This window comes from Natrix helvetica (genome assembly GCF_964273705.1).
Source record: "Natrix helvetica genome assembly, chromosome: 1".
NCBI classification, from domain to species: domain Eukaryota; kingdom Metazoa; phylum Chordata; class Lepidosauria; order Squamata; family Natricidae; genus Natrix; species Natrix helvetica.
The window spans coordinates 322082621-322108346 of NC_138548.1; the positions used below are offsets into that span (position 1 = coordinate 322082621).

Sequence of the window (25726 nt, forward strand, 5' to 3'; positions counted from 1 at the left end):
CACCGCCTTTCAAGGCGGCCGGTAAGGACCCCTCATCCAATGAAGCGTTCACTAGACCCAGGAGCCAGCTTCGTGTAACCTCCCAGGATGCCAGTACAAGCCAGGAGGGACACAGGTCCAATAAACATGTATCTCATCATTTTTTGCATCGGGCGAACCTGGGATCCTTGCAAGGGGAATGGGACCACGTGTGCGGGAGGCTCTTCAGCACCAGCCTCAGATCAGTGCAGCCACAGTCCCCTTCATGTTGGCTCAGGAAAGAGGGGAATGGGACCACATGTGCAGGGGAAGGGGACCGCGGCTCGCGCTGATCTGAGGCTGGCGCTGAGGAGCCTCCTGCACACGTGATCCCATGTACTATAATTTACAACTCACTTATCCTTAGCCTTGTTTAATAATGAAAATTTGGGTCCCAATTTTGTCATTAGTCAAGGACTACTATCGTTATCAACACTGTTATGATCCATTTAGAAATAGACAATAGAAATGGTTTACTGATTTAATTGTGACCATTTTACTAAATAAACATTAATGTGTACTATGTATTTTAGATTTCTGAATATCTACTTATTTGACTATTTCCTGTTATGACAAACTCTTATCCTTTTAATTAATTTATTTGAATGGATTGAATAAAAATGTTTTTAATAGTTACCTTTGTGACTCAAACTTATCAGCATTTAATGAAAAGAAAACCAGTCAAAAGAGGAATATTTCCTACTAAACTTTCTGGGTGAGATGAAACTGAACACAACTAAGTATGTGTGTTTGTGTATATATATTTGTGTGTGTGTGTGTGTCTATGTGTTTAACTTTTGTACTGCTATTGCAAAATGTTTAATTAAACATTTTGTAACAGCAGTACAAAAGACGTTTAACATATATTTCACATTATATGTTTCCTGTGTTGTTCCAATGATGTTGTTTCTTTTACTCTCTTATTGACCTAACATGTTCATTTAATTTTTTATACATATGAATTTCTTATGCTTGTATCTTCCCTTGGAAAATTTTATATTTTAGGACTGCATCAGTGGTGGGTTGCAGGTGGTATGCCCCGGTCAGTGATGTGCAGTCAGGGGAGGCAGAGCTCTCATCATGAAAAAAAAAAATTACTCCGGGAAGCCGCAAAAGTGGCTGGGAGAGGCGCGCGGCTTGGTTTAGCCTCCCTGGACATCGCAGCAGCAGCCCCAAGTGCGCCGATCTCACCATTTTTTGCATCGGGCGAGCCTGGGATCCTTGCAAGGGGAATGGGACCACGTGTGCGGGAGGCTCTTCAGCACCAGCCTCAGATCAGTGCAGCCACGGTCCCCTTCATGTTGGCTCAGGAAGGAGGGGAATGGGACCACATGTGCAGGGGAAGGGGACCGCGGCTCGCGCTGATCTGAGGCTGGCGCTGAGGAGCCTCCTGCACACGTGATCCCATTCCCCTTGCAAGGATCCTGAGCTCGCCCGATGCAAAAAATGCCTAGGTTACATCATCAGTGCTAGAAGGGAGTGGGGGGGGGAGAGAAGGAGGAGAAAGGAGAAGTTTCTCTTCTCAGAAATGTCTTCTCAGTGGAGCTGTGGCAGCCTGCCTGTCCCTTTCTGACATTTCTGAGAAGAGAAACTTCTCTGGTCGGGTTGCGCCCGTGTGATCGGAGCAACCACGCGGTTTGATGACGTCACCAGCCTCACCAGCCATAAACCTCACCGCACGTCACTGGCCCCAGTACAGGCATACCGGAGCCTGCCCGGAGCACCGAATACCATTCCGGTACGATGCTCTGGAGGACTCACCTGAGCTCCTTACCTGTCCTTTAAAGTCTTCGGTGCTTCCGTCCACATGGTGTGTACAGTGCCTGCGCGATGCTCCGCCGAGCAGCTGGAGCATCACAGAGGCTTGCGGAGGCATCGCTGGAAGGTACGGCGCATGCATGCGCTGCACACGTGCACGCTTCATGTGTTCATGTGGAGGATGCCGGGCCCCGTTGCAACCACTGAACTGCATATATTGCATATTTCATTATATAATGAAATAAATTTGTTAAAATTGTCATTAAAAACCCTATGCATGCATCCACAGATCGAACTTGGCTGTGATGCAGAAAAATGCCCATATAATGAAATAGTTCTGCATTTACATCTACCTACAATTCCCTTGGGTAGCAGGAATACCATGGGAGCCCTGTGTAAGCCAGCAATGATCACTGGTGAGTTGCACAAGTCTACAGGCAGAAGATAGCTTGCATGATTATATGTACTTATCAAAAACCATAAACCATGGTAAGTGTATCATCGTCATGTACAAATAAACTGAGTCAGGATAAGTGCTCTGCTAGAAAGTAATAAAAGTTTTAAAAGACAAGATAGCGAACTAATAGCAAAATCTGATAGCAAAATGACCAGTTATAACCAGAATGTTAAAGTGACCATACTGGCATTACAGAAGCATCAGCTTTACATCAAAAGGCTGTTGACAAGGCAACTCATTGGCTGTATTGATATACATAAGAATTACATGTGTTGACTGATATTCATGTTTGTTAACTCCTAGGAAACCAGATACCGCCTTATCTCAGAGCAAGCTATTGTAAACATCAGTGTAGGTGCACATATTACAAGATTAGAAATAAACTTTGCTTCTGGAAGTAATTTCAGCCAAGTCAAAAGCAGGAGATCCAGAAAGAGATGTGTACATACATTTGACTGTTTTTCCAATTTATTTTAAAAATAGAAAAATAAGCCTTATATATTGCAGGCTGGAGACAATTTGGCAGAACGTTTGTGGTGGCCTCTATGCTTTTAAGTGAAATTTAGCATGGCCTTGGCTATCTCCAAAATCTGGTAGGTTTCACTGTATAAATATGGAAAGTTTCAGTAGATCATGAGGCTGATCTTTGCTGAGATGAAGAGTGTAGTTTACAAACTACAAGTGACGTTTCTGTTTTGGCTCCAAGGAATTCAAGAGAGTCCCAATCTACTGAATTAGGACTTTCAGCAGGATACAGTTCATGTTACGCATCTCAACTTTTACTATTTCTGGCTCCTCCTAAATTTTCATCTTTTCTATTGAAAAGAAGCAAAAAGCACCAGCTTTTTAATTACTATTCCATCTAGCACAAATTTAATGGATTGTGTGTCATCAAGTTTTCAACCCATAGTGACCACCAGGACAGGTTTTCTCCATGACCATCTATCCCTAACACGTTCGTTCCAGTCTTCCAAAGGTGCACTCATTGTAATGTAACTGAATCTCTCCCCATTGCTGCTGGTTGTCCTTTTCTTCTCTTTCCTTTCACTTTTCTCAGCACTAGAGCATTTTCCAGAGTTCTGGGCCTTCCCATAATATGTCCAAAATACCGGGTTTTCCCCAAAATAAGACTCTGGAAAATAAGCCCTAGCATGATTTTTCAGAATGCTCATAATATGAGCCCTACCCCAAAAATAAGCCCTAGTTAAGATCATCAGCCAGATGCATTTAGTACCGTATTTCCCCCAAAGTAAGACCTAACTAGAAAATAAGCACCAATATATCTTTTGGAACAAAAATTATTCTTATTTTTGGAGAAGCATTGTAGAATGATTTAAACCTGGTCATTTATGCCCTGACTGAGAATCCTAGGCTGATTTGTTTGATGATCAATTGATTTGTTTTCTTGGCTGTCCATGGTGTACTTAAGAGTCTTGTCCAGCACCAATGTTCAAAGGCACCAATATTCTCCTCCTACTTCTTTAAAAACCAACTTTTGCTTCCAAAGAGTATCATGGGGAATACCCAGGGGTGGGTTCCTGTACTGATTGGTACCAGTTCGCTTTGTTCACTCGCGTGCCCTGCATTGCTTACACATGCGCAGTTGACTGTAATTTGCTCTGTGCATGCGCAGAAACATGCTGGCAATGGCAGAAGAGACCGGGGAACCTGTTCGGGGGCGTGGCCAGCCTGGGTCGCTGCCGGTTCTGTGACCCAGGCCAAATCACAACTACTGGTTTGGCCGAACCTGGATTTTTGTAGATATAAACACTTGACAGCATTTGAATATCTTCATGGTTGCTCTACGAAATACTAGTGTGCAGTATATTGCTTGTTCCTTTATTGTTGATCCTAAAAAGCAGAAGCTATCCACCACATCTTCATTGTCCCTTATTCAAAAATCTTCATTCACTCACTGATACAACTTGAAAGTAAACAGCTGGGCTTATTCAATCTCTTGGCCCAAATGTTGTTTGAACATCCAAATCTTTAATGACTTGGAAAAGACCAAAGGGGTCAGGGGGGTGTCTATTGGATCTCCAGGATAGGCACTGAACTATAGAAGGCACAAACTCTATATCATTGTCTAAAGGTAGGACCTGGACCATGCCATCTCTGATGGTTCTGGTGGGACACTCAGATAGACAATTAGGTGTGATTAGGAAGAAGAACTAGGGACTTAGAATAAAAAGTTTACATTCCAAGTCACTGCCCATTTGGCTCTTTTACAAGGATATACTGGGAGAATTTAATTATTTTCTTTCTAGCCCCCGGCTGGTTTTCAAATTGATCTTTCTTTTGCAAATTTGCACACCCAATTTCCTTCATTTCAATTCAGTTTTTAAAAACCTTATCCTATGATGAAGAAAGTGCCAAACCTCCACTGATTTGTAAATTGTAAACTTCTGCAATACTTTAGTCTCTGTTGCAAAATATATCATTTTAATTTAAAGCTCAGAGCTTGTAATGGTCTGGCTACTTGCTAGATCAGTTATAGAAAGCAAAACAAAGAAGACCCCAAACCTCAGGGGTAGTTATCTGAAGAAATCATACGGCTTTACAATTTTTGAAAGTTTACATCATAGTTTTGTGATCTAAAGCCCAAAAGGAAGTAAAGCTCTGACCTCAACTCAGTAGTACTGATCTTATATAGTGAAATAGAATATTATTGGTATTCATACACAGAAGGATGTGGCACGATGAAGAAATCAGATGCCATCTAATGCCAGATTCCAGTTATACAGAAGAGAGAATTTTAACGGTTGTTTCATCTCACATCCATACCTTATTAAAGAAAATCCTAATTCCTTATAACATACTGTCCCCCAAATAATGCATATACAAAATAAGGGAACAGAAATATGAAATCAAAGTTTATCTTACGGTTTTCTGATATTATAGCAAATAGATTGTTAATCCCGTAGATGGGAAGATTCACCTTCATTAAAAATTAGATCATAGGCAAAGAATTACTATTAATATTACTATATAGTATTAAGGGCAATTAAGTTTATTACTTGGATATAAAAACACATTAAACTTACCGATAGTTTATTTTCTTTGTTCATGAGTTCTAATCTATAATCTCTTGCAAGTTTCTGACTTTAATGTGATATAGGAATAAATACATTTCACATTGATTTTTTAAAAATATTTGGGGGGGGGGGATTGTTCATATTAAATACTATTTTGATTTAAAAAAAAAACACTGAGGATTCTGGACTACTAATATAACATTAGTTATGCTAAGGCTGCATGTCATCTTAGCCATTTGACCATTACTCTAATTATCTTTTCCCACTTGCTTAAAATTCTTCCTGAATAGTAACTATAAGATACTAGATATTGCCTAAGAATTGGGAAATATACACACACAGGCTAAGCAGTGGCTTAGAGTTCAACACTGAAGCGTTTTCCAGCAAAAGCATCAAATGAAACTTTAAATAATTGATACTTAATAAAACTGCCCAAGAATTAATACCAAATCAGTGCTGCTCACATAAAGAAGGCAATTATTAACATCTATGTGATCACAACGGCCTACATGTATTAATACTTGAAGATCTTGGGAAGGCATTCACAATTTTATTTAGCTTCTCTGTTTCTCCCATAACTGCTTCTTTTAGCAGATAAAGCAGCTGCAACATCTATAACGATTTCCTTCCTGCCTTCTCAATAAAAGGTTTTCAGTTCCCCATAACTTTCTTCATATATTCATTTTCAGTTCTCAAGTGCTTCAGTTCTTCTTTACAATAAAAGTAGAGTGGCCTGCAGAGAAGTAAAATTCAGTAACTTAAGTATGTTTAATAAATGGGATATTGCTTATTGGAGTTGTCCCCATTTTTGTAAAGCATACTTAAAAATAATGTAAACTAAACAAATAAATAACTCCTTTGAGTCAAGCCCATGATTACATGGATCCATCTATGTAGATTTTGGGGCAATAATGCAAAAGTGATTCGCCACTATCTTCTTCTTAAATGGTCCTTTCATTTTCTCAATCTAGCTAACATTCCTGGAATACTCCCATTCTCATAGTAACAATAATATTCTTTTCTTCTAAGTTCAGCCAAGGTAGGCGCTACCATCTGCTAGAGAACACTGTCAATAACTAGCGTTTTCATTAAAACTTTCTTATTCAATTGTGAATCAAAAGTGGTTTTTGAGCCCTGTAAATCCTCCACAACAGATGAGGCTCCAAGTCAGCTTCCCATCCTGGATACATTTGCTCTGAGCTAAAAAAAAATTCAGGCTCTTCCTATGTTCAAAGAAACACAGTCTTTTGTCCATAATGCTTCATCTATTCTAGAGAATTTTGTGACAACAATACTTCAGTTTTGTAAATTTATATTCTATGTGTTACATCTCTTATTGCTTGAAGGTTCTTAAAAATGGTAATACAGTAAGGTAAAGATAAAAGTTCCCCTTGCACATATGTGCTAGTTGTTCCCGACTCTAGGGGGCGGTGCTCATCTCTATTTCAAAGCCAGAGAGCCAGCTCTGTCTGGACGTCTCTATGGTCATGTGGTTAGGGTTAGGGTGGAAAAATAGGATCCAAAGGTGGTTCCTATTTTTCTACTTGCATTTTTACATGTTTTTGAACTGCTAGGTTGGCAGAAGCTGGGACAAGTAACGGGAGCTCACTCCATTACATGTACTAGGGATTCAACCGCCAAACTGCCAATCTTTCTGATTGACAAATTCAGCGTCTTAGCTACTGAGTCCCTGTATAATACAGTAGAAAGGTGAAATTTGATTTTATCATGTATGTCCTATATTTACATCGGTACATAAATACTTTTAGATTGTCCACTTGGAAATTTCTATTGAAACCAAGAATTGCTGTTACTACTGTTGTGTATGGTTTTTTAAAAATATTTAGGTAATATACTGTATCTTGTTATATTTGAGATTCTGTCTGCTGAAGAAATATAGATGCCAGAATCCAAATTCTGTTTGCTTCCGAAAAGGTTATAAAAAAAATTATTACCTCTGTGTAACTTATTTCTTAGTTTAATATTTAAATTGTTATCCAATGAATACATTGCCAGAAAAGCAACATAGATATATAAGAAAAGCAATGCTGTTCTTCTTTTTGTAATTAGCATGCGATAGTCTCTTAGTTTAAGGCCATCTGTAAAAAAAAGTATTTCATATAAACTATGTTGCTTCTCTGATTCCTTTTTAATATCTAATTACCGTGTTTTTTGGAGTATAAGACGCACCAGAGTATAAGATGCACCAAGATTTTGAAGAGGCAAATTAAAAAAAGGGTTTTGCACTCTGCAGACCTCCCCCGCCCCAAAAAGGGCACGAATAGCCTTTAGGAGGCTTGTAGAGTGCTCCTGGAGGGGGGGGAGGGCAAAAATGAGCAAAAAATAGCCTGTTTCTCACAACAATGGGCCCGTTTTTTGTTTAAAAAAATGGCATGCCTTGCCTTTAGGAGGCTTATAGAGTGCTCCTGAGGGGTGGGTGGGGAGGCAAAATTGAGCAAAAACCGGCCCATTTTTCACTCATTTGTGCCCTCCCCAGCCCCCAGGAGCACTCTGAAAGCCTCCTAAAGGCTGTGCATGGCTATTTTGGTGAAGGTGGCGGGGTTTCGGGAGGCCAAAAATGCTGTACTCAGTGTATAAGACGCCCAGATTTTCAGCCTCTTTTTTGAGGGAAAAGGATGCGTCTTATACTCTGAAAACTATGGTAGTTTCAGAAGAAACACTGCCAAGTTCCTTATCAAATTTTTACATTTTATATTATTTTATTGCCTTCCTCAAGCATGCAAAGAATGCTTCCCATATTTCTAACAGAAAATTACTAGATAATATAGAATAAACTATATATACGCTATATAAATCACTTCTCAAAAGTACCACTTATATCAGTGATGGCTAACCTTTTTGTTGAGGCGTGACAAAAGCGAGGGGACTGGGGGCGCATCAAGCGCACATGTACCCACATCCATAATGAAATGCCCTCCCCTGTGCATGCGTGCACAACCCCCAACTTCCTGTTTGTACATTAGTCCATTTTTCTCCATCCAGAGGCTTCAGGAGTGTTCCCTAAAGCCTCTGGAGGGCAAAATAAAACCCAGCAGTCTCAGAATCTAGTTTAGATGGAGCATGAAACAAAATCTTAATATGAAATTAACTTCTAGAAAGGATTCATATCAGTGTTTATCCTACCACAGGAAAATGTAAGTTTTGAACAAGCATACTTTATTTCACGTTAACTACTTTATGACTTGTTTAAACAAATCACTTTCATAACCTACAGGTTGAAACTGGTCCACTGCAAGGAAAAAAACAAAATGTATTGTTTGAAATTTGGCAGGTTCAAGTAATATTAGCAAGGTATGGGCAATGAAGACTAACAATGGTGTTGGAGAAGAGGTGTGATATATGAGCCAAGGCTCCCTGTTGTTTGGGTTCAGCATCATCTGTTCATAATACAAAGTCCACACACAGCCAATGGCTGAGTTCAAAGATCACACTAAGCCACAATGTGATTTGCTTAATAGTATAATGAAGATTAGTTATTATATAGTACATAAAATATTTTTTGATTCAATATAAAAACCAGACCATTTTGTCTTACTAAGTAAATTAAAATAATCCATAGCTTTGCACAATTTGAGGTATGAGTTCACCAAACAATTTTAATTCAAAATTCATATGCACTACCAAACTCCTAAGAGTAGGCATTTAAAATTCTCAGGGGTGAACTGCTATGGGTTAACCCGGGTTCTGTAGAACCCAGTTATGGCTGGTTCGGAGAACCTTCAAATCCCACTCCTTGCTGGCCCTGAACACCCTGCCTCTCCCCTCCCACACTTCCTCTCCCAGGTGGCTCCATGCGGCCCATTTTGGATGCGAGATAAGTGCAGGGCCCACATGGAGGCTGGAGGAGGGGGGAAAACAGGCCTCCCAGAAGTTCCAGAAGGCCGTTTCCTGTCTCCAGGGGGCCTCCGGAGCCTGGGGGAGACAATTTTCACCCTCAAGGAAAGTCTCCGGAGCCTGGGGAAGGCAAAAATGCCCCCCCCCCCGGTGCAGTAGACTAATTATGCCACACCCATCATGGCCATGCCCACCAAGCAACCGGAAAGAGTTGCTGAAATTTTTGAAGCCCACCCCTGAAAATTCTGTGTTTAGTACAGTGGTTCTCAACCTGTGGGTCAGGACCCCTTCGGGGGTCGAACGATCCTTTCACAGGGGTCGCCTAAGACCATTGGAAAACACACGTTTTTGAAAAAATATGAAAACATAAAATAATTTTATGGTTGGAGGTCACCACAACATGAGGAACTATAATAATAATACAATAATACAATAATACAATAGTAGAGTTGGAAGGGACCTTGGAGGTCTTCTAGTCCAACCCCCTTCCTAGGCAGGAAACCCTATACCGTTTCAGACAAATAGCTATCCAACATCTTCTTAAAGACTTCCAGTGTTGGGGCATTAACAACTTCTGGAGGCAAGCTGTTCCACTGATTAATTGTTCTAAGTGTCAGGAAGTTTCTCCTCAGTTCTAAGTTGCTTCTCTCCTTGATTAGTTTCCACCCATTGCTTCTTGTCCTGCCTTCAAGTGCCTTGGAGAATAGTTTGACTCCTTCTTCTTTGTGGCAACCCCTGAGATATTGGAACACTGCTATCATGTCTCCCCTAGTCCTTCTTTCTCTTAAGCTAGATATACCGAGTTCCTGCAACCGTTCTTCATATGTTTTAGTCTCCAGTCCCCTAATCATCTTTAACTGTATTAAAGGGTCGCAGCATTAGGAAGGTTGAAACCCACTGATTTAGTAGATAGTTTTCAACTTACAAAAGTTCATTTGGTGACCATTTAAAGTTACAAAGACACTGAAAAAACTGACTTATGACTGTTTTTCACACTTATGATGGTTGTAGGATCCCCACAGTCACATGATCAAAATTCAGACCCTTGACAACTGAGTCATATTTATGACAGTCGCAGGCTCCTGGAATCAGGTGATCTCCTTTTGTGACCTTCTGACAAATCAAGTCAATGGGGAAGCCAGATTCACTTAACAACTGTATTACTGAACAAACAACTGCCCTGATTCACTTAACAACTCTGGCAAGAAAGATTGTAAAATGGAGCAAAACTGATTTAACAAATGTTTCGCTTAGCAAAGAGAGATTTGGGGCTCAATTAAAGCCGTAAATCAAGGATTACCTATTTAATATAAATATAATAAAATAACAGAGTTGGAAGGGACCTTGGGGGTCTTCTAGTCCAATCCCCTGTTTAGGCAGGAAACCCTGCCAAGATGTTATCCAACATCTTCTTAAGAACATCCAGTGTTGGAGCATTCACAACTTCTGGAGGCAAGTAGTTTCACTGATTAATTGTTCTGTCAGGAAATTTCTCCTAAATTGCTTCTTCCCTTGGTTAGTTTCCACCCATTGCTTCTTGTTCTACCCTCAGGTGCTTTGGAGAATAGTTTGTGTTAGATTCGGGCAACGAGAGAACAGACTCCGGACAAGTAGTGACTTAACAGCTCTTTATTAGTAATAGTAGTGATCCAGCTTGTTGTGTGGTCTGAGGGTTCCCCTTTTATAGGGATCGGGTACACCTCTCGACCAATCAGAACGATCCCTAGTTCCCGCCCTAGCGGCGGACCTGAGTGGAGACTTACAGCAATATATGCTAATATCTAACACCCCTCCCTTCTTAGACGGAGTGTTCCGGTTAGTGAAAAAGTCCTTTAAATATGTCAGCTTCTGTCTTACACGGGTGGATCGTCGGAGTTCGGGTTGAGTTGGAGTGGGCGTGAGATCGGCTTGTTCTGCTTGTTCCGTTTCGTAGTCGGGGGTGGAAGGCTTTCCTCGCTCGGATGCTGTTCTGATCCGCCGTTGATCTCCGGTTCCACTCTAGGTTCCAGGGTGCTGTATTCCTCTGTGTTTGGGCTCTCGGGTTGTTGATTTTCCAATGGAATGTAGTCCTCGTTAGCAGACCGCAAATTTGAGTGTGTGAGGCGACCCCGGAGTTGGTCTATGTGCCTTTTCCAATTTCTGCCGTCCTCTAGTTCCAGCAAGTATGATCGCGCACCCGTGATACCAATTACCTTTGCCGGTATCCACAGTGTTCCCCCTGCATAGTTGTGAGCGTATACTGAATCCCCTATGCTAAATTTCCGAATTTTGCTTGTAGAGTCAGGGGGCGATGTGGCAGAGTAATTTGGGTGAAGTCGGTCCAGGTGAGACCGTAGACGGCGGCCCATGAGGAGTTCAGCGGGGCTCCTACCCGTCGTGGCCCTGGGGGTAATATGCTGGATTAGAAGGTAATGATCAATACGTGTTTGCCAATCACCTGGGCCCATATTAGCGAGGGCCTCTTTTGCAGATCGCACCATTCTCTCCGCCTGTCCATTTGAGGCCGGATGGAATGGCGCGACGAGGGCATGCCGAATTCCCTGACTTGCTAGATACGTTTCAAATTGCATGGCCGTGAATTGGGGCCCATTGTCGGAGACCAGGAGGTCGGGCAGGCCGTGAGTGGCGAAAAGCCACCGTAGTACCTTAATGACTGCCTCTGCCGTGATTGAAGTCATTAGGACTACTTCCAACCATTTGGAGTATGCATCCACAACTATTAGAAACGTTTGCCCTTGGACTGGCCCTGCGAAATCAATGTGTATTCGCGACCAGGGTGCTTTTGGTTTGTCCCATTCCGTGGCGGGCGCTTCCGGGGGTGCTGGTCTGGATTCTTGGCACGGATCGCAAGTGGCTACCCATTCCTCTATCTCTTTGTCCATGTTTGGCCACCAAACGTAACTCCTAGCTAACGCTTTCATCCTTACGATCCCCGGATGCCCAACATGTAATGCTTCTAAAACATTTCTCCGCAATGCATATGGAACAACAACTCGATCCCCCCACAATAAACAACCTTGTAAAACCGACAGTTCATCTCGTTTCAACCAAAACAGTTTGAATTCGGGTTCCACATTTCCCTTTGGCCACCCCCTCCATACCCAAGTTTGTACTTGTCTTATTACATTGTCCTTAGCAGAGAATCTAGCAACATCCAAAGAAGAAACTGGTCCTGAGTCCAAACAGTCAATCAATAAAACCGGTACCTCGGGGGTGGGCTCTGTTAATAGTTCTGGGAGCGGGCAACGGCTGAGCGCGTCTGCGTGCCCTAGTGTGGATCCGGGTCGATGTATCAGTTTGTAGGAATACGCAGCCAGGAAAACAGTCCACCTGGTCATGCGTGGGGAGAGTGAGACCGGTGTGGGGCGGTTTCCCACCAAAAGACCCAGCAGTGGTTTGTGGTCCGTAATGAGTTCGAAATTGCGGCCGTAGAGATACTCGTGGAAACGTTTGACTCCAGCCACAGCGGCTAACGCTTCCCTGTCCATTTGGCTATAGTTTCTTTCAGCCGATGATAAAGTCCTTGAGTAGAATGCTATGGGTGCTTCGTTTCCGTTCGGCATTCTGTGGCTGAGAACTGCGCCGACGCCGAAAGGTGATGCATCGCAGGTCATTACCAGTGGTAGAGTTTGGCTGTATTGGATAAGTAACGAGTCGGTCGTGAGCAGGCGCTTGACTGCGGCGAAAGCTGCTGCCTCGGGTCGTCCCCATGTCCATTTCGCGTTCTTTGCGAGGAGTCGATGTAACGGCTCAGCAACGGTGGCTTTCTGTCTTAGAAAAACGCTGTAGAAGTTAAGAAGCCCGAGGAATGCCTGCAACTCGGTCTGATTTCGTGGTGTGGGGGCGTCCTGGATCACCTTGATTTTCTTCGATGTTGGGTGAATGCCCAATCCATCGATTCTATACCCCAGGAATTCTACGCTAGGCACGTTAATTTGGCATTTTTCCTTTTTCAGGCGGAGACCCTTTTCTCTAATTCTGGCCAAAACAGTTCTAACTCTTTTTAATAGTTGCTCCTTGTTTGCAGCTGACACCAAGATGTCGTCAAAATAAGGGACGACTCCTGATATTCCCTGCAACAGCCGTTCCATGACGCTCTGGAACAGACCGGGAGCGATGCTTACACCGAATTGTAACCGGTTGCATTTGAAAGCACCCCTATGCGTCACTATAGTTTGGGCCTCCGCCGTGGCGCTATCCACAGGCAGCTGCTGATACGCTTGTGCCATGTCTAACTTTGCAAATATTTTTCCTGGCCCCAACGAGTGCAATAGGTGTTGGACTACTGGCACAGGATATGCGCTTTGTTGTAGGGCGACATTAATTGTGCATTTATAGTCCGCACAGATGCGGACTGACCCATCTGGTTTAACTGGGGTCACGATGGGGGTTTCCCAGCGCACATGATCCACCGACTCAAGGATCCCTTGTTCTATGAGCTTATCTATTTCCTTATCAATTTTGGGACGGAGCGCAAAAGGCACTCTTCTTGGTTTGAGTCAGATTGGTGCCACGTTGGGGTCTAGATTGAATGATATAGGTTTACCCACATACTTACCAAGACCAGGGCTGAACACATCCTCGAACTCCTTAAAAATCTGTTCAGCGCTGCTGTTCTCCATGGCGTTGATTCCGGTGACTTCTAGCCCCAGGGCTTCAAACCAATCCAGTCCCAGGAGGCTCTGTAATGGCGCACTGGCAACGGTCACAGGCAGCTGGGCTACGATGTCCTTGAACTGCACCCGAAACGTGCCTTAACCCACGATGGGGACCCTGTTTCCCTGGTAGTCACGTAGCAGGATGTCTGGTGTTCGCAGTTGGCGCTTCTTAAGGCTAGGGATTGCCTTTTTCATGACGGACCATGAAATGATCGTCAGGGACGATCCCGTGTCAACTTCAAGCTCGCAAGGGGAGTCCTCCAGGAGGACAGTGATTTTCAGCTTTTTAGGCCGCTTGGTGCGGACCTGACCTATCGTTGTGAGATAGGTTCGCATTGGTTCTCTCTGGGTCAACTCTCCTCATCGATATCCTGGGGATACTCTCTCTCAGCTCTCTGGTAATACGCCCTCTCAGCTCTTTGTGTGTATTCTCTCTCGGCTAACTCCCTCGGCTCTCTCTCTGGGCGCCCTTTGTTTTTTCGCCAAGCCCCTAGGTTGGGCTTCTGTTGGCGGTACATTGGAGGCTGCCTTCGTGAGGCAGGGACTTCGCTCCGGCACACTCGTGCGATGTGCCCAAGTTTGTCGCAATGCGAGCAAACAACGTTTCTGAAATGACAGGTAGACCGGGGGTGGTTCCCTCCACAACTTGCACATGGTGGCAAACGGAATTCGGGTTTCCCCCCCGGTCTTGTGTGACTGCTCCGCATACGATGGCTGTCTTCGAACTCGCTGTCCTCGACCTCTTGATCGGTGTCCTCATAATGTACTCTGGCGTGTCTGGCTCCGGTCTGGATCGCGCTGTATCCGCGTTGTATGGTCTCGGATGATCTGTCTGCTGATTCAGAAGCTCTCGCCTCATCGAATGCAATCTGTAGGCTTAAGTTGGGTTTGGCCAACAACCGTTTCTGTAGAGAAATGTCTCTCAACCCGCATATGAGGCGATCCAGGATTTGCTTGTCCAGATCCCTGAATCCACAATGCGTGGCTGCCTTCCGTAGAGCTGCAACGTACTGGTTGATAGATTCTCCCGCCTTCTGGTTCCTCGTGTTGAATCCTTGGCGGCAAACGTGGCGGGAAGGTTTTGGCGCGTAATGTGTTTGCAACGTCTGTTTCAACACCGTCCATGTTACCGCCTGAATGGGGGTTGGCTCTGAGAGGTCCCTGGCCGTCTCGAAAACCTCTCGGCCGCAGTAACTCAAGAATATATTCTTCTTTCGGGAGTCCGGTACTCCTGTGTAATCGTTTGCCTCGAGGAAACACTCGAACCTGAGCATGTAGGATTCCCAATGATCGGCGATTGGGTCGAATGGAGCTGGAGGAGTGTGCATCGCCATCTTGTCTGCGTTTGAATTTGCCGCGCTGAGATGGCTGCCGGAATTTCCGCCAAATTCCTAGGCTGGATTGAATCCTTGGATTCTGGAAGTAGCTTCTTCGTCCTATCTGTCTCTCGATCCCACCTTCGTCGCCAGTGTTAGATTCGGGCAATGAGAGAACAGACTCCAGACAAGTAGTAACTTAACAGCTCTTTATTAGTAATAGTAGTGATCCAGCTTGGTGTGTGGTCTGAGGGTTCCCCTTTTATAGGGATCGGGTACACCTCTCGACCAATCAGAACGATCCCTAGTTCCTGCCCTAGCAGCGGACCTGAGTGGAGACTTACAGCAATATATGCTAATATCTAACAGTTTGACTCCCTCTTCTTTGTGGTAACCCCTGAGATATCAGAACACTGCTATCATGTATCCCCTAGTCCCCTAAATGAATGGCATAGGGTTCGGATACTTGAAGAACCGCCTACCTCTCATAATATCTGCCCAGATAATTTGATCTTGGAAAGTTGGCATGGCCTGGGTTCCTATCAATTAATCAATGCCATCTATTGGGACCTGTAACAGCACCTGCCTTCTCCCGCAGATCCATCCTACTGGTGTCTTGCAGAGCCTTAAAGAGCTGGATCTTCACTTAGGCTTTTGGTGAGGATGACTAAAGATCCCATATTGGAAATATTGGGTTTGATTGTTGCTCAGATTTTGCCATCTTTCGTTCTCTTATTTTTATCACTATATTATTTTATTTTCTTGAGTGTTTTCATCTATAAACTGCCCACAATCGGGTAGGAATCAGGTGATGTAAAATAAATAAAATAATAAAATAAAATAAAAAATATAAAGTAAATGCCTCCCACTTACTCTGTTCCAAGTTTACTAAAACAAAAGATTACTAGCAATGACTATCAAGTCTACAAAATAAGAGATTTGTCTCAAGTTCATAATGTGTCAAGAAAGAGAAGAAGAAAACCCCCACTGTGTACCATCTTCATTACTTCATTGCTAACAAGAACACCTTCTAAACATCTTTCATCCCCAATTCTTCACCCGGAATATAAAACTGCGTATTTCTGTTCTTTGATATCCCTTTTAAGAATGTCCTCAGAACATCAAAAATGAAGGAAAGTAAGAGGCAGGTTTTTTTTTTTAAAGAAAAATATATAGATTTGGCTGAAATATATTCACTCACCTGGGAAACTTCTTAACCCAGGATTTATGGCTGTAGGGGGGAAAAAGAGATACCCAGTACTGTTAAACGCTGGATGATGGCATACACCAGTGAAGAGGTGGTATTCAGCAAGTTCTGACCAGTTCTGGAAAACTGGTGGCGGAAAAATTTGAGTAGTTTGGAGAACCGGTAAATATCACCTCTGACTGGTCCCGCCCCCATCTATTCTCTGCCTCCCGAGTCCCAGTTGATTCGGAGGGAATGGAGATTTTGCAGTAACCTTCCTCTGGAGTGGGAAGGGAGATTTTACAGTATCCTTCCCCTGCCACGCCCACCAAGCCATGCCACACCTACCAAGCTATCCCACAGAACCAGTAGTAAAAAAATTTGAATCCCACCACTGCACCAGTGGTTCTCAACCTTTTCTTTATCCCGGACCCATTTTAAATACCTTTTGTGGCCATGGACCATGGCCACGGACACCTAAGTCTTAACCTAAGCTTTAAATCGTAACATTTCTTCAAGACTTTGTGGCCCTACCAGGATTCCGTGGACCACAGGTTGAGAACCACTGGCATACACTATTAGATGACTAGTCCTGTATTTTTCAAATGACAGTCAATAAATATATGGTATGCAAGCAAAAAACAAGTGGTGGCTCTTACCCCAAAGTGCTGATAAATCCATTTGTTGAACCTTCTGCATACAAAGAACAAATGTCTCCAATGTGCAAAAAACTTGACATCTTGTCAGACATCTGGGGCTTGCTGGTCCTAGGAGGAAGAGAAAAGAACTTATTAATATTAACCGGTTCAACAACGTTGTTTGTCACGGTGGCTGAAGTTCAAGGAAAGTTTGTCACCAATGTAAATTCACATGAGTTACACACAACCATAGAGGAATGTACATGGAGTCCTAGACTTATAACCATTCGCTTAGGGCTACAATGTCAATGAAAAAAGTGACTTATGACCGTTTTTCACAGTTACAACCAATTCGGCATCCCCATGGCCAGATGATCATAATGCCTTTATGACTCAGTGCCTTGAGGTCATTGCGACCTTCTGGCAAGCAGTCAATGGGGAAGCCAGATTCACTTTACAAGTGAAGACATATTACTAACTTAACTACTACAGGGATTCAGGGAACTGTGGCAAGAAAGGTCGCGAAATGGGGTTAGCTTCACTTAACGACTGTCTTGTTTAGCAACAAGAAATTTTGGCCTCTATTGTAAGCCGAAGATTACCATGCAAAGGGAACACTAAGCTGAATCTAAGAAACACCATCCCAAAAGTTGCTATTATTTCTCACTAGTTTCAACAAGCCTTAAGTCAAAAATAGCTTTTAACATTAATTTTAATAGAAGTATAGCAACTGTAATAAAAATTGTCCCACTACATGTAATAGTGTAGACACTCTTTGGCTTACAACCACAACTAAGCTCAAAATTTCTGTTGCCAAATGAGACAATTGCTAAGTGAGTTTTACTCCATTTTACAAGCTTTCCGGCCACAAGTTGTTAAGTGAATCACTGCAGTTGTTAAATTAGTAACATGGTGGTTAAGTGAATCTAGTTTCACTTAACATTGACTTTGCTTGCCAGGAGGTTACAAAAGGTGGTCACATGACCTGGAGGCACTGTGTCATAAAGGCATCATAAGTATGAGCCAGTTGCCAAGCTTCCAAATTTTGATCATGAGGCCATGGGTTACAAAGGGTGATCACATGTTCCTGGGACACTGCAGTCGTCATAAATATAAGTCAGTTTCCAAGTGTCTGAATTGTGATCACCTGACCCTGGAGATATTGCAATGATCATAAGTGTGAAAAATGGTCATAAGTCAGTTTTTTCAGTGCCATTGTAACTTCGGTCACTAATGAACTGTTGTAAATTGAGGACTGGCTACATTACCTTTGGAACAATTTTTTCACATTTTAAAAGAAAATCAATGTTCTCGAGATTTTTGCAACCAAGGAAAAGGATTATTTCTAGTTTTTTCTTTCCAAAACAATTAAAATTGGGTCTATTTTGAAATACACTATATTGCCAAAAGTACCCTGTTTCCCCGAAAATAAGACCTCCCTGGATAATAAGCCCATTTGGGCTTTTGAGCGCATGTGCTAAAATAAGCCCTCCCCCCAAAATATGACCTCCCCGAAAATATTGCATCACAGCAGCAGCAATGAGGTTACAACGCTCTGCACCTCTTCACTTCAAAAATAATAAGACCTCCCCGAAAATAAGGCCAAGTGCTTATTTCGGGGGTCAAAAGAAAATAAGTCACTGTCTTATTTTCGGGAAAACATGGTATTCGCTCACCTGCCTTTACTCGCATATGAACTTATATTGGCTCCCAATAGATGTTCAGGTGCAATTCAAGTTTCCTGGTTATTGCCTTTAAAGCTTTAGATACCATAGAACCAAGCTACTTGCAGGACTACCTGCTCCCCTCAACCTCTGCCTGCCCCATGCATTCCCATATGGACATGCTGCATGCTCCAGATCTCTGCTGACTGATGTCTAATGGATGTTGTTACAAATTCTCTACCCAATACTCATATTAATACAGAACAGATAAATGAACATCAGTTTGATAAAATCCAGACTAATTATAATTAGCACAAAGAATAATGAAAAAAGTCATTAATTTGGAGAAGTCGCATTATAACTGATATGCATCTGTAGGATAATAAAAATGAATGAAGCATGGAGAAGACTAAGGAAATATCTAGCGACATTATGGGCGCTAATGCAGTGTCAGTGACTCAACAATGAATCCAAAGGGGGAAAAAATACTAACAGCAATTCAGTCGGGAAGACATAATCACAGGTAAAATACTGTAAGTTCATATGCGAGTAAAGGCAGGTGAGCGAATACTTTTGGCAATATAGTGTATATGAATTACTTAGCCTCTTAACAAATGTAAATGTATTTCATTGATTTAATGATATTCAAGTTATAAAAAAATATATTTATTAATTATACTTAGAAAAACACAAATTATTTATTTTTCCTTTTCATAGAACAAAGATACACATACTGTAAGATAGAAGTTGTTACCAATTGCTACACTTTATTCTAGCCTCTCATTTTCTTTTAAAATTTCCAGCAATATCAGATAACATTATACGTAGTCATGACTGTCATTGAGCCCAGAATTATGGTCCTAAATCATTGTGGTCATACGTTGGGGTATCACATGACTTCTCTACATTTTTGCAGCGATTGATGATCCAATACAGGAAGTGAGACAACAAAAATCCAGGAAATGAGAGAGCCAGTTTGGTCTAGTGTGGTGATGGCTAATCTTTTTGTCATAGGGTGCTGAAGGTGTGCATGTGCGACAGCAAGCGTGGATGACTCTGCCTTAGCCCAACTCACTGGGCTGGATATATTCTGCACCTTGAGTTATTTGTAAAAGTAATGAAGGTGGATACAAATAAATAAAATGAAATGGAACACTTAAGGAATTGGGAGGATGAAGGAGGTGGCAGGCTTGGCATCTGAGCATTCCTCACTTTAGGTAGCAATAAGGGGGAGAAAATCTGAAAGATTTGTTTAAAAGTCCAGAGAACTCTATTTATAACCCCGCTGAGAAAAAATTGCCAGCGTGCCCCCTTAATGCAATATGTGTGTGACTCTCCCGGCACATGCCAATCTTCCCATGCATGCATGCATGACCCCCGCGTTCCCCCCACCCTGTGCATGCACTCACAACCCCCGTGCATGCACTCAACCCCTGTGCATGCATGTCCAACACCCCCTGCCTCCTGCCCCCCACATCCATGCACAATGCCTGCACATGCACCCCATCCCTGCACATGTGCTGCAGAGCCCTGAAAACCAGCTGGCCGGTGAGAGGCGTGCACGCATGTGCAGTGAAGCTGAGCTGGGGCGATGGCTCATGTACCCACCATCAGATTTTAATTTCCTATTCAATATTGTCAAAAAGTATCTAAAATAAATTGCCAGCCTTTTTATTTTCTTTTATATTTGCACAAGGTGAGGTACCAAGTCAAAGGAAGGCATTTGGAGCCATGATACTTTGGCAACTCTCTTTCTCCCAAGCAAACCAATATTGCAAGTGGCCTAATGAGAGATATCATCATAAATCTAGGCAAAACCTAAAGTCCTCTAAAAATATTATTATATTTTAAAATAACTGGACAGCTATTAAAGAAAATTGAAGAAACTGCAGCTTTTTTTAAACTAAGAGGATATATGATTGCATGGGGACACTTTAGACACTTTAGACAAATTTGTATGCTAATTATTATATCATTAGGGAATGATCAAACTCCAAGGCTCTCTCTTTTAAAGCTCAGATTTTCAGATGAAAATGGAAGTTTTAATTTTCCTAATTTCCAGGTATATTATTTGGTTATACTTGTTTTCCTTTTTATTGTTCTGAAATGAAGATGACAATGGAATATAGCACCATGAAATCCCAGCAAATGTTTTATTCTAAGGATAATAGGAAATCTGTTGCATTTCTAGCACTGAATTTATTTTAGATATCTTTTGACAATATTGAATAGGAAATTAAAATCTGATCCCCATTCTCATGAGAAATTCGCTCCCTGGAATAATTCTTAACTAAAAACGGCAAGTGTGTTTATTCTGTTTTGTTTTTTCAAAAGTGTGGGTAGAAAATGGGCCAACTCTTGTAATTGTCTCATGATTAATGATATTTTTAAAACCTTTGAAATTAAAAAAGCAACAACTATAACTCACCCAAAGTAGCTGAATGGTAATACCTTCATTTAAAGCACTCATTATGCTCTGCATGGATCAGAGCTATTGTTGCTCAGAAATCGACGTCAATACAAATGTATTAGAGAAACCTTTTAGAAAGCTAAACCAACAAGTCATTTGACTGAAAAATTTGAAAATACTAAATAAATATGGACAATATAGGAGGACTCTGAAACAGATTGCTGGTGTTTCCTAAAATACAAATTAGATGGCATCAAGTTTTAATGTACAGGAAGCCCTGGACTTATAACCATAATTGGGAGCAGAACTTTCATTGCTAAGGTCATTAAATGAGTCAAGCCCAATTTTACAAAGTATTTTTCCCACTGTCATTAAGCAAATCTGGCTTCTGTCATTGACACTGCTTATGGAAGCTGGGTGGAAAGATCATAAATAACAGTCACATGATCCCTGGACCCTGAAAAAGTTGTAAATGGTTCTACCAGAGGGCCTGGGGAACCCAGAGTGGGATGGAGCCCATTAAGTGGCTAGTGTGATCTTCTGTCACTGGGGCAGGGGGGTGGAAGGTGGGGGGTGATTTTGTTATATTGTACTATATTAATTTATTGTTATTTATTTGTTAATTTTTGTTAATTTTTATTGTTTTAAATGTGGTTTTATATTCTGTAAGCCACCTTGAGTCGCCATGGGCAAACAGGCAACAATACAAATTCTATAAATACCATATTTTTCGGAGTATAAGACGCACTGGACTATAAGGCGCACCAAGATTTTGAAGAGGCAAATTAAAAAAAAAAGTTTTTCCACTCTGCAGACCTCCCAAAAACAGCTCGTTTTTAATAAAAACAGGCCCATTTTTTGTCAAAAAAAAAAAAGGGGTATGCATAGCCTTTAGGAGGCTTGTAGAATGCTCCGGGGAGCTATGGGGGGCAAAAACGAGCAAAAAACAGCCCATTTTTCACTCATTTTTGCCCTCCCCAGCAGCACTCTAGAAGCCTTCTAAAGGCTATGCACGGCCATTTTTGCAAAGGGGTTTCAGGAGGCCAAAAATGCTGTATTCAGTGCATAAAATGCACCCAGATTTTCATCTTTTTTTAAAGGGAAAAAGCTGCGTCTTATACTCCAAAATATGGTAAATAAATAATAAATACATCCGGATTGCCAAGCAACCTGTCAACCCTGAAGCTGATCTTTGGCTTATGTAAGCAGAACTAGAAGGATAATCTGGATCCCAAGGTGTCACAGAGCGGAGTTTGCAAGATCCGGCAGAGACAAGCCTGGCTGGACTGTCCTTTGGGCTTTACAGATAGACATCTTGAGTAGGCAAAGAGGAGAAAATTCAAGTTAACACCTTAGCTGCACAGTAATTGTATTCAAAATACTGGCACAAAAAGGTAATTTTTACTGAATCCTTTTTAACAGAACAGGTGAGTAACTACCGCTTACTGAGGAAATTTCTCATCACATTTTTAAATAGGTACCCGTATTTTTCAGAGCATGATGCACCTTTTTCTCTCAAAGAAGAGGCTGAAATTCTGGGTGCATCTTATACACTGAATACAGCATTTTTGGCCTCCCGAAACCCTTCCCCCTTCACCAAAATGGCCCTGCATAGCATTTAGGAGGCTTATAGAATACTCCTGGGGGCTGGAGAGGGCAGAAATGAGCAAATAGTGGGCTATTGTTTGCTCAATTTTACCCCCCACCCCAGCCCCAGGAGCACTCTATAAGCCTCCTAAATGCTATCCATGCCCTTTTTGACAAAAAACAGACACGTTTTCACGAAAAACGGGCCATTTTTTGCTCGTTTTTGCCCCTCCCCAGGAGCACTTTACAAGCCTTCTAAAGGCTATTCATGCCCTTTTTTAAAAAAAATGGGTCCGTTTTCACAAAAAACAGGCCGTTTTGGGGATCTTTGCAGAGTGCCAAAACTTTTTTTTAATTTGCCTCTTCAAAACCTTGGTGCATCTTATACTCTGGTGTGTCATACTCCAAAAATATGGTATATACTTAGATCAGGAGGATTCTGGCTACAAAATTGTATTATATCAAATCTGTTGTAATAAGTGCTGTTACTGAATTTAGGATTCCAATTGAGAAATCCTAAGTAGTACAGCCCTAGAAATTGTTTTAATTATCAAACTGTGTATCATATCAACAATATTAAAAGAAGGGAGAAATGCTTATATAAGGGAAAGAAATCCTTTTAAGCATCCACACTTTTACTGTACACAAGGGGGATATTAAGCCATTTCTTCTTCTAACTTCAATTCTCTAAGTGAAAGTAATTTTCTAACCTTTTATTATTAAAGAGTCAACCAGCTCAGGGGGATTTTTCCCATGTGCTACATTTCAAAATCACTGCATTTCAAGGTTTTCAATTTAGTTTATTAAATTAATAACTGCAGATTCCTAAATTTGTGATATCAAAATAATAAGAAAGCTCTCTCTTTTAAAATGTCAGGGGTTCACAGCATGACAAAATTAGATAACTTCTATCTTGTTGATAGTGTTGTAACCTGCATTTTTTATATCTGTTGCAATAATCAAACAAGCCATTGTTTCTAAACAAACATAATGAGGCATGGTATGTTCTAATTATTAAGTATTTCAATATTTCTAACTTTGAAACAGGGATGTGATATATTATTGTCAAAACCATTTTTTAAAAAAAATTACATTATATAAGTAACTTTATCCAGGTAGTGTTTTTTAAGTATTAATTTATGTATCCTTCCTTCCTTCCTTCCTTCGTTCCTTCCTTCCTCTTTTCTTTTTTATCTTCATGCCTGGAACTGTCCATACGACTATGTTCTATGCCAGTTGTAGTTTTCAAATATTCTTTAAGGGTAGCCCCATATAGAGTGCATTGCAGTAGTCTAAATGAAGCATGACCAGGACAAGACTGATTGAGAACAGAGTCTCATGATCCAGGAAAGGGCACAACTGGTGCATAACATGAAGTTGCACAAAAGCTCTCCTAGCCATGACTGCTACCCGATCTCTTAGCAAGAGTCATGTATCTAAGAACCCTCAGGCTGATCACAGAGTCTAAAGATGCTAAACTCCTACATCCCAAGGCTCCATGTACTCATAGCTACTTCGACCTAGCAGAATTCAGCTAAAGACTGTTGTTCCCCATCCAGACCCCTCCACTGCCTCTAGGCACCTCGAAAGGGCAGTGACATTAATATATGGAACACCTGGGATGGAGATATAAAGTTCAGTATAATCAGCATTCTAATGATACCTCTTCCTGCAATGTCAGAAAATCTCACCCAGTGACTTCATATTGATGGTAAGAAGGAGCAAAAAAGAGTACTGAGTCCTGCAGCTGTGGGTTGACTCTCATTCACTATCAACACTGATTGGGAATGGCCTTGGAGAAAGGAACTAAACCTGTGCAAGACTACCACCCAGCCTCAAAACTTGCAGACAGCCCAAAAGGGTACTATGGTCAATGGTATTGAAAGCTGCTGATAGATCAAGGAGAGCTCTACCTCCATCCCACTCTTGCCAGAGATCATCTACAAGAGTGACCGATGCTGTTTCTGTCCAATAACCAGGACTGAAACCCAACTAGAAAGTGTCCAGATAATTTAATACAAAGAATCCATAATTTGTTTCTCTCTCAACTGCTGTAGTGGTTTTTCCCCCTCTATTATAATGTGGGCAATGATGGTCCACAAATACAGTAACAGCAAATGAAGCCTAAGTAGAACCTACAGCTGACCATATGTCAGTCTGGAAACCATGGGTGACTTTGGGCCAGTTCCTCTCTGTCACTTCAACACATCTCATAGGATAGTTGTTGTTGGGGAAAATAGGTAGAGGAAGGAGTATTAGGTATGTTCACCATATTTGGTCACCACACTACCAAAAATATGTTGGGACTTTGAAAAAGGTTCAAAGAAGAGCACCTAAGATGGTCAAAGGCCTGGAGACCAAAACATATGAAGAACTGTTAAAAGTTTTAGGTTTGGCTAATCTAGAGAAAAGAAGCGTTAGGGGTGACATGATAGCAGTATTCCAATATTTGAGGAGTTGCCACGAAGAAGAAAGAGTCAAATTATTTCCAAAGCACCAGAGGACAGGACTAGAAACAATAATTGGCAACTAATCAAGGATTGAAGCAATGGAATTGATGGGATTAAGGAGAAACTTCCAAACAGTGAGAAAAATTAACCATGGAACAGCTTGCCTCCAGAAATTGTGGGTGTTCCATCACTGGATATTTTTCAGAAAAGACTGGACAGCCACTTGTCTGAAATGGTATAGAGCCATGATGGCGAACCTATGGCACACGTGGACAAGAAGACCTCCAAGGTTCTGTTCTATTCTATTCTATTCTAAAATAATAAAGGAGGATAAAGATATTTTTTATGTATGATTTCTTTATATACAATATATAGTTCCTATACCACTTGCAATACTTGTGAAAGTTTGCCTGGTTTCAGTATCAGCAAAATGTTTGCCTGGTTTCAGTATCAGCAAAAAGTCCACAGAAGAAGTCTGGTTGCTGTCTAACAAACTCTGTTGAAAGACAAGCTTTTATGAATGAGACCAACAGAACTAATACAAATTGGTCAAATTGTGTTAATGAAGCATCAACGAATGGAGACTATGGTAGCAGCAAATTTGGACACCATTATTACTGAAACTTTTTCTAAAGATGTGCCAAAATTGTGTGTGTGTGTGCGATGGCATGCGCACCCACCTGCACATGGACAC

General features: G+C 41.7%; 1 protein-coding gene across 1 annotated transcript in view; it reads right to left on the reverse strand.

The window, feature by feature from the left end:
• The window catches only part of ITPR1 (inositol 1,4,5-trisphosphate receptor type 1), a 273195-nt gene that overhangs the window by 212771 nt on the left and 34698 nt on the right, over nucleotides 1–25726 (reverse strand). The window contains exon 2 of the mRNA XM_081969590.1: nucleotides 16943–17050. Within this exon, the coding sequence (XP_081825716.1) occupies nucleotides 16943–17050 (108 nt within the window). The remainder of the gene's footprint in view (nucleotides 1–16942; nucleotides 17051–25726) is intronic.